This window comes from Dermatophagoides farinae, chromosome 2 (assembly GCF_024713945.1).
Source record: "Dermatophagoides farinae isolate YC_2012a chromosome 2, ASM2471394v1, whole genome shotgun sequence".
Lineage (NCBI taxonomy): Eukaryota > Metazoa > Arthropoda > Arachnida > Sarcoptiformes > Pyroglyphidae > Dermatophagoides > Dermatophagoides farinae.
In genome coordinates, this window is record NC_134678.1 from 8,054,933 (window position 1) to 8,065,933 (window position 11,001).

At 29.6% G+C, this 11,001-nt stretch overlaps 2 protein-coding genes across 2 annotated transcripts; both read left to right on the forward strand.

The window, feature by feature from the left end:
• The first annotated feature begins 1,804 nt into the window (after positions 1–1,804).
• Positions 1,805–5,478, forward strand: LOC142598207 (uncharacterized). Its single transcript, XM_075735683.1, is given in 3 exon segments — positions 1,805–2,896; positions 5,275–5,307; positions 5,310–5,478. Coding segments are annotated over 3 exon segments (1,062 nt in total). The 5' UTR covers positions 1,805–1,929; the 3' UTR covers positions 5,372–5,478.
• A 73-nt stretch (positions 5,479–5,551) lies between these two features.
• Positions 5,552–10,748, forward strand: LOC124491928 (uncharacterized). The gene is made up of 5 exons (XM_075735678.1): positions 5,552–5,906; positions 6,538–7,072; positions 8,230–8,690; positions 8,761–10,166; positions 10,275–10,748. The coding sequence occupies exons 2-5, from the start codon at positions 6,560–6,562 to the stop codon at positions 10,607–10,609; spliced, it is 2,715 nt and encodes a 904-aa protein (XP_075591793.1). The 5' UTR covers positions 5,552–5,906; positions 6,538–6,559; the 3' UTR covers positions 10,610–10,748.
• The last annotated feature ends 253 nt before the right edge of the window (positions 10,749–11,001 follow it).

Sequence of the window (11,001 nt, forward strand, 5' to 3'; positions counted from 1 at the left end):
TGATTGAATCTGAAAATGATGATGTGATATGGATAATTTACTGTTACAGAAAATGAAACCATTTTTCTCCCAATCTATTTTTTCGCTTTCTTCGTAAATAATTGACTTTTTTTTCTCTGAAAACAGAAACACCACTGAATGACTTAATTCATTTGTATTTTTTTTTATCTATTCTATTTCATCATCTTTGCATTCACATTTGGAATACTAAATTTTTTTCCTTGTAATCTAATCGACCATTTTTTCATATTTCATCATTCGCACAGTGTTGATGTTCATCATCATCAAGAAAAGATTTTCATGGCTAAATTCTTTTATCTTCTTCATCATCATCATTGACATTTTTTCCTCATTGATTGCTGATTTTAAATATCGAAATCTAAAAAATTGTATATATGGGTCACTAGGCAATAACAATGATGATGATGATGATGAAAATAGTTCATCAAGTTGTTATTGTTAAAGATGAAACTTGGTATACAAACAAAACCATTTTTAAGGAATCATCATCATCAAGTTGAATGAATGATGATGATGATAATTATTATAATTAATAAATGGTGGCAAACGAAAGAAAAAAATGGTCTGCTGTAAAAATTTATTTATTTTTTTTCTCAGAAGTTAAACAATAAAAAAAAACATTTGCGTGGGACTTTTCTGGGTCTCATCATCATCATCATCATCATTTAATACTTTCTAATCAAAATTAAAGAAAAACCAAAATTCTTATGAAGATGTTGGCAACAATGAAAAAAGTCATCACATTTTCATTACTGAATTGTTGATGATGATTACTGACATCATATTTTTCTGTTTGTCTGTGTTTCAATTTTTCTTTTTCTTTTTCAGATTGCAAAATAATAATGATGATGATGATAATAAAGAATAAACTTTTTGATGAACAATATCTCATCATATTGAATTGAATTGAATTGAATGAATTTTAGGGAAATGATAATAAAACAGGATTTAGATCAATTGAAAAATAATTCAACAGAGAACAAATACACATGATGGACATTCGCCTACAACATCATCATCACATGAACACATAATTAGTCCACATAGTAATATTTCTGTTTTTTTTCAAATTGATTGTTTGTTCATTACAGGAAATTACGACGTTCTCTTCACTTTGACCACATGGTTATGGGAAATTTTCCTAGAAAGAAATTGAATTATAGAGAAAGGGAAAAATTTTTGAATCTCGGTCCAGAAAACCAAAAGAATCATCTATCTTAGGTACATGAGTACCTCATTATACTTTGTTGAAGATGGTTATCAGTCATCATCATTATCTATGAAAATCTTGCTTTTCATCATTCTGGAAAAAAATAAACACACAATGAACACACCTCATTTGTTGCAGCATCTTTCTCTTTCCTTTCTTTTTCATTCTCTTTTTCTCCAATTGATGGAGAAATAAAAAAAAACAATCTGGCAAACAAACAAGCTGTCTGTAATGATGAAAAAATAATGTCCAATCAAGATGCAGATGATGATGATGATGATGGAGAGAGGGATACATAGACATTGCAATTAGCTACAAAGAGAAAAAGAGAAAAACGAAATGTAAAAAATGAAAAAAATCATCGTTTTTTTTCTCCAGGATACAAGGAGATCCATACAACAGTAACATTCATTAGGCCATTATATGATGAACGCACACACACACGACAATGAACATTTTGCCGATTGAATTTTTTTTTTTGTTTAAATCATTGGCCATCAAATGATGATGATGATTTTCATCATTATCTTTTAAAGTTTTTATCATCTCTTGTCCTTGTTGTTTTGTATTTTTTTGTCCGCTGAAAAGTTGTTCCATTTTTTTTCGTTTATTTCTTTGGCCCATAATGAACAGGAGAAATTCAATTTGTTGTAGTTGATAATTTTTTTTTCTTTTGACAAAAAATTTAACACCTGTACATGTGTTTTTCTACTGCAATCATGTTATCCACATCGATCCTGTACTGTAACAATATTGAACAGGAAAATTCTCTTCCACCACCACCAACACAACAACCACCGCAATCGTCTTCATTACAATCAAATGATTTGATCCAAAATCTTCATCATCATCATCGTCGTCGTAATCATCATCATAATCGACAACATCATGATTCATTATCCAACAATAGTAATGTTAATCCATCACGATATTTACGAACAACATCAAATCGAACACAAACAACAACAAATCGTTCGATTGATGGACGATCATTATTATCGGGTGGATTTAGTAGTAAAAATAGTTTCATTTCATCATCATCATCTTCATCATTATTTTCGAGGAATAAAAGTAACATCGACAACGATCATAATCATCGTTATCGTGTACAATATCTTGGTTGTAATAACTGTGATATACGTTCACATAAACCAGATAATGGTATTGGTGCATATCAAAAACCATTACTGGATCTTTATTGTGCAATATTTCGTCGTTCATTAATTAATCGTTCATTGTTGACATTGAATCAAGTAGCCGATCTATCTACACATGGTATATTTATTGCCGAAAAAGATCGTTTTACATCGCCACCACCACCATCATCAGCAACAAAAGCAACTTCTTCACATCATCATGACATGATTCATTCACGTGCCGGCTCATCATCGGCTAATAATGTTGATGATTGTAATAATGATACTACCTCAAATCTATCGGAACCATCATCGACCATTGTGACCAAAGTGATAACACCATTGAGTAATGTTTTATTATGGGCAGCTGTTCGTCTTCAGCATCGTACACAATTACGCAGTGGTAATAATAGTAAAAACACTAAACGGCGACATATTGGTGTTGCATTTGTACCATTATCATGTTCTGAAGCTGTACTTGATAAGAATGCATTTGTAACATTAAATTCTAAACAAAGATTCCTATTAGGTATGTAGTAATAATCGATTGATATTAATCAATAACAAACCAATAGCTTTCAAAAATAATCATTGAAATTGAAAAATGTTTAGTGAGCAAAAAATAAGAGAGAAATGGAAAGAAAGTTGTAAAGTGAAATTGAAAACAAATTGTAATTCACACTAAATAAGAAAGAGAAAAAAAACGATATAATGATCAATATCGATATATCCTTTTGACCTAAGATGATGATCACATGTATGTATGATCAATGAATTGTGAATCCTGAATATGAAAATGTTTATTTTATTTGAAATCTTCTTTTTTTCTTTGCGTAATTTTCACTTGAAACAAGACAACAAAATATGTAATGAAAAAAGTGCTAATAAAAAAAACTTGACGAAATATGAATTTTGTTGTAAGGTCGAATCATTCGATTTTTTCGTCTTTTCATTTCATTTTTCGTATATATTGAGCCCAAGAAAAAAGGTCAAATATTCATATATGCTTTTTTCTTTGCTGAAAATTATGAAAAGTTTTTTCATTACACATTGACTAGGACTAATTATTATTTACCACAATTGAATGACGATGATGATGATAATGTCGCATCATCATCACCATCAGGTGAATCATTTTTGTTTCGACTAATATTTAGATGATGATGATGATAGTGATGACTTTTAATTATTTCATTGTTTTCTTGAGGGAAAAATTTTTAAAAATTTTTTTTTTTGCATATAAATATTTGAAATATAATAGATCTGTTGTGTTGTGGTTATTTTCGATTTGTTTGTCTTGTTACAAGTGCCAAACACTGTTAGTATTTTTCATCTCCCGAAGATTCGATGATGATAATAATAATTGTATGACATATGGCTAGCACCATTTTTTTGATATATATGATGATTGTTCAATGTGTATCCTGTGACGGAAAAAAAGCTGTTTGAATACAATCGAGAAATTAATTGATTGATGAATCGATTTCATCGTTGTCATTGTTGTTGCTGTTGGGATACGATCAGTTTTTTAGGCTACAGGTTTTTTTTTGTTTATCGATGCAAATCAAACATTAATATTTTCTTTTCATTTTGAATAAATAATTGATTGATAACTAATCGATTTTCTAAATTTATCATTGCACCAACCTCGTTGATTAATGTTCATTTATTTATCTGTAGGCCATAATTATTGATTAAAGATTAATAATTTTTTCCATTTCATAAGACTAATCAATCCATCTATGTGTTTTTTTTTGTGAGAGAGAAAAATTATTATTTCTCATTGAGAATGCATGGGAGAGAAAAAAATTTGAATTTCAATCAACCAATTTACATTTTGAACATTTTATTTTTATATTGATGATGACAATCATTGGTTCGGGTAAATATTTATTTTTAAGACACTGAAACAATTATAGCATAATATAATCATAATAACAAAAAAAGAAATGCAAGAAAATTAGACAATGGACAAAAAGTGAGAAAAAACAAAGAGATTATATCGATGTATGTATGTGAATATGATCTGGTATTGTGAATTAGATAATAAGTTAATCATTTTTTTTTGTAAGTTCACACAATTTTTATATACCATTGAAATATGATATATATCCATTTAGATAATCAAGATTCTATATTATCATCATCATTATAAATTTGTTTATTTATTTGTTTCTTGTTTAGCAAATTAAATGCTGATGATGATTATCTGTTTGACTTGAGAGAAAATTCACATATGATTTTAGAATTGTATCATTTCGAAAAGTTAATCTCTCTCTTTCTTTCTATTTTATGGGATCGTTGTTGTTTCATCAGTTGACCATAAAACCATAAATGATCATTATCATTTTTTCCATGTAGAATACGCCCGGATAATTTTTAAAAGCCATCTACGCCACATTCAGGTTAATGATGAAAAAAAAGAGTGATATTCTCATGATAAATATTCGGTTTTTTCATATTGAAAACCAGGGCTGTATTTCTAGATTCAACAATGTTATTCATTAATTTTTTCTATATCATTGAAATTGCCGGTATTGCCAGAAAACAGAAAAAGATGACCTGTTTTTATGTTTTTAAAGGACAAATGTTTTTCAGTTTTTGATACAGCAATACAGACAAATAAACATTTTGTTGAAACGAAAAGTCCATTTATAGTCGACGATGATGGTCATTCAATTCATTCAATTTTCAGACTTATCGATGTCCATCAAATCTTAGTTTTCCAATTTGGATTTTTTTTTGTTTTTCTCTGTTGTGAATAAAATAACAACAACAGCTACGGCAGGAAAAATTTCAATTACAATTTTAAATCAAGTTTTTTTTTCATTATATGTTTGTGTGTGTGGGACAATGATTCGAATCGATTTTAATTTTTTTTTTTTATTTTGTACAATTAACACACAGGTATACCACATCCACCATTATTTGTATGTATCCTTCAAAAAATCAATTCCAATCAACGATTAGAATGTCATTTATTTGTTTGTGGTACAACCAATGATGCTATTCATATGTGTAATCGCATGGATGAATTAAGACAATGTTCATCGACTATTGGACGTTTACAGATTCCAGCCGCTGGACAAATGGGTAAATATTCTTATAATAATAATAATAATAGTCGTCATCATCGTATACCATCATCATCGACAACAACAACATCAGCATCATCAATTATAACACGTTCATATACACCAAGTCAAACTGAATCCGAATTATCAATATTATCATCAACATCGATCAGTCGTCCTAAATTTTCTGATATTGAAGAAGAAGGTGATGATGAAGTAGTACGTGAAGATGATTTTGTTGATAATAATCATCATCTTATTGTACACAATGGTCATATTCATCGAGAAAATGACGTAAAAAAATTAATTGACAACTATCAATCAAAAATAGCTGATAACAATAATCCTCGACAAGCAACAACAATGGGTTTCAAGATTATTCAACAAAATTTCGACCACAACAGCAACAAGGAACAATGATAACGACAATGGCCAATCAAAGATCAAGTGTAGTGGTGATTCAAGGTATATTATTAATATTTTTTCCATTCGTCGTCCATTCATTCAATTATTTGTATGAAATATGTTTTCATTTGTTTGTTTGTTGTCATATAGAGAGAATAATGACAAATGATTTAAAGAAAACACAACACACACACAGCATATTTTCAATTCAGATGTAATAGATTTTTGACGTCATTCTTATAATAATCATAATGATGATAATAATAAGCACATAGGAAATACTCAGCAATCGAATTTCCATTTTTTTTGTCAGGCCTTATATAATCATGTATAGATGTGAAGTGAAAAATTGAACAACCACAATTTGAATTCTCATTGGGCGTAATTCAAGTAGTAGTGATTTTTTAGAGAGGAAAATCAGTTAACAAAGATATATTTTAGTCACAAAAAAAATGAATTGATACAATCGCAAAATCTTTGTATGTGTTAATAGCCACCTATTAATACATTTTTTGCCATTCAAATGTTTGATTCAAATCAAAATTTGTGTATCACTGAATTTAATTTTTTCCCTTGTAGAACGATATCGTTTTTTTGACCTTAAGAAGAAATATTTTTGTTGTCGATTGATATTAATCAAATATATCATTAATCAAAAATGTTCCATTTTGTTTCATTTTTTTTTTCATAGATTGTATGATCAAACAACAAGAATGATTGTTGTTGACAACAAGGTCGCCACCAACAACAATCAAAATGATTATAACATTGGCTGCCCATCTGAATTATCATCAATTATGAGTAGTAGTGGTAATACATCGAAATCAATTTTATTAAATAATAATTTGAAAAAATTACAACAAAACGGCCATAATGAACAAAATGATGCTGGTTTGATTGCTCAACGTGATTATCGTTTTGAATCATACAAGCCTACAGCAATTATTAATGATGATGAATCAATGGTTATCAATGATAGCCGTACATCTACACCGAATTCTGGCAATAAATCCAGGAAAAATGTAACCAAATTAAGTAATCATCAACTGCAGCGACCAAAATCCGAACATAACCTTGTCAGTCATCATCATCAACATCATTATCAACAGCATCAACAACAAAATCTTAATCAAATTAATCAGCCATTGAAAAGGTCAAACAAATGGGCAACAACAAATGATTTGACTAGTAGTACAACAAATGAGTTGCTAAAAAATCGATTGTTTGTAAGTACAAAACAATTTTTTCCATTTCCATAGAACAAATTTAAATTCAATTGAAATGATAAAATCTCAAGAATTTCACACCAGGTTTTTTTTTAAATTCTTTTCAACCATAACCACATCATATTTACACAATTTTATTCCATTTATAATTGAAATGTCGTGATCAATGATCATCTGTTGTCTTCATTCGATATATAATTCGTTCATTTAAATTTTTTTTCATTTTTTCAATTATTGTTATTATTATTATTGACACATATTGACCAAGACCTTCAATTGTTTTTTTGAGGTGTATATCTTGTTTTGCTATTCAATCTTTTTTCTGATATTTCATTACAATGGTGGCAATTCATTTCAAGGATATCACGTAATGTAGTCATAATTCTTTTTAAGAGGTAGTTTGTTTCGATAACAAAAAAAAAGTTTCGTTTGTATTTTTCCTTAATTATTGCTCGTTTCGTTTTTTATCATTCTATTGTGTTCCCATTCAGTTTGAATGACGTTGTGTTGTATTGAATTGCATTTTCACTTTTATTTTAGCTACGATTAGCAGTTTTTATGATCCGGTAAAGAGACTTGGAAATAATACAATATTTAAGATAAAATGATGGAAGAATAATGATGATGATTATGATTATAAAGCCCAGCTAAAACCAATGTTTTTTTTCCAAAAAATATTTATCGTTTTTCGTTGTCTCTGTCATAGCTATAGCAGAAAAACATTTTAAATTTTAAAATCTTTTGTATGTATTTATTATCATCATCACTTATATTCATTGCAGGACGTAACGACAACAAGAAAAAAAAGTAAGGCCACCGGGCACACAACAAACGAAACAAAACAAAACAGAAAAAATCGTTATCACGAAATATCGTGATGTAAACTCTCAAAATTTACCACTTTCTCTTTTTATTTCGCTTTTTTGTACGTTTTAAATCAACTTATTCTTTGTTGTCGATGAGGAAAAGATAGTTATCGTTGCTCATCGACAGTTGTCTTTCTGTTGAATCAAATTTTGTTTTTTTGACACCTTTATCATCATATAACTAAATAATGATGATAATTAAATAAAAAATTCTTTGTTTTATTCCATTATATGGTTTATTTTAATCCATCCAAATTCCATAATCTAATCTTTTCCTGTATATCATAACAGGCAAAACAATCATCAATAACTAATCGAACTAACACTAATACGAACACCAATAATGACAGCCATCTATTGTCATCAACACATGATCATTTTGATGATGATGAACTAGCAGTTTTTCAAACATTTTTTGGTGACTCAATACGTGTCAAAAAGCATCGTCATCATCAACAACAGCAACAACAACAACCACAACCGCAACAAAAACGAAATGAAAAAATTCTTCCATATGAACAATCAATCATATCGAATTCAATATTTTTGGATAATGAAGATGATGAATCATCGAGTAAAGATTCATCTACTGGTCGAATTCAAAAGAAGAATGTTAATCATAATAATAATAATAATAAGAGCAGGAACAATAAGGAAACAAACTTGGACAAGTTGGCCATTCAAAGACAAACATCAACAACAACGACAACGGAATTACCTCAGAAAAATGATAGACTATCAACAACATCAAGGTAAATGAACACTTTGATAACAATAATGATTATTATGATATAACTTTTTTTCTTTTTTTCATGTTTGTAGATTATATGGAAAAGATTCGTTTAACAGTAATCGTCCATTGAAACTTTATTTACCAAAAGAACAAAATAATAATAATAATAATAGTGCCAATTTAGGAGTGAAAGGATTCAGTAAAAGTTCACGTGTTGAAACATGGTCAACAATGATTGCAGCAGCAGCATCAGCATCATCATCAAATGTTGCTGAATGTTGCGATCTATGTCAAATGGAGCTAGAAAATTGTGATAAATGTTGTAGCTTTTGTCAAGCTATTGAACAACATAAAAGGAAATTTCGTATCGAATTTCAGTGCGAAAATGATGACATTGGCTTTAAGAATAATAATATGACTACTACTATTGATGATGATATCATTCTTGATGATATGACCCTGAAAAATTTTCATACAAATTTTAACAATAATAATGACAATAGCTCATATGCATTCACCAATAATAATAAGGAACGTTTACTTATACAATCAACAGAATCAACAAACAACAACAATCAACGGCTACCACCACCTCAACGTTGTCCATCGGATCCAACGTTTTTTAGCCGTATACGTCGACTTAGTTGGCATTCAATATTTGGTAGTTCGCGTAAAAAATCAAATAGATATCGTCTCTGGAATCGTTTACGTACGGGTAGTCAACGATTAAGAGGAAGTCGACGATATTTTCAGAATAAAAGTCGAATTTTTCTTCCACAATCACAAAATGTGAGCAACAATACCTATCCTTCTAATGATCATCAACATTGTCAACAAAAATCAAAGGAAAATGGTCCAAAGAATTTTGATAATCGTTATTATTATGATGAACACTATTTGAAGCCACCAATCGATCAACAACATAGGATAAGACAAATAAATAATTACCATAACCATCATGAGAACAATCACAAGACCGTAAAAAAAGAGAACTACAATAACAACAACCTGGATAATTCGACTCAAACGAATGGGAAAATCACTGAAACGAATGATGATGGTGATGATTATGAAGATAATAGACGAAATATGTTAATGTCTCATGCTGTGGAAAATGTTAAAATTAACAATCATAATAATAAAACAAAATCCGTGATCAAACATCAACAACATCAACGTAATAAGCTGAATAAAACAATGAGTCGAGAACATTCATCGGCATTTGTTATTGTCGATGATGATGATGATGAAAATATTAAACCACATCCATTGAGACATTCCGAATTGCAAATGAAATCGAATTTAAATAATGAAATTCAACAACAAAAGAAACAACTGTTACATGATCCAACCGATTTCATCAGACCATTTTTCATTAGCCATCCTGGCAAACAGACGAATTCAAAATCGAAAGCCATTACCAATAGCCAACATCAACTTGAAACGAAAATGGCTGGACTTGGTCTCAACGGCATTAGTATATCATCGGATTCGGGTAACTGATTTTTAATTGATTTTCTTCATGTTTAATTGAATTAATATTTATTTTTTCTATGTTTTATGTTGCCACGCTTGTTGTCTTTCTTTGAATTCATGTCACAAGGAATGGAAGAATATGATTGCCATTCAAGTGCTGAACATAGTCCTTTGGGATACAATCATAGCCAGAACTTCAACAATGTACACGATTATCAAAGCACGTGGATTCAATCAAGTTATGATCCAATAATGCAACAATCTGATATTTCAATGGTTCGTGGCAAAAATCCGAATTCCTTCATAAGTGCTGATAAAATCAATGGTCATTTGACTAAAATGGCAAATTCTAAAGCGAGTCCTATTCAATCATTAATAAGGCCAAATACCAGAGATTTTCGACGTCAAGCTGGCCATTGGTCCAATACGAATCTAGAAAGCCAACTGAGCTTTATTCCATGATATTATTTTATATAGCATATTATATTGATTAAACAAATCCAAATAAATTGCAATAACACACTGTAAATAAAGAATGAAAAAGTATATCACAAGTTATCTACAAAATTCAAAATAAACATCAATAACACATTCTAAATAATCAATTGCTATCAATTTCATAACCGTGGTGACAATCTTTAAAAATTTCATTTTTAAAACTAGTGCTGCCATCTATTGACGGAAATTAAAACTACAAACCTGGGCATTCAACAGGTGGCCGATACTAACGCCATCTATATTGCTCATTTTAGCCTGATTGTAGAAAAAAATGAGCAATATAGAGGGCGTTAGTATCGGCCACCTGTTGAATGCTCAGGTTTGTAGTTTTAATTTTCGTCAATAGATGGCGCCAA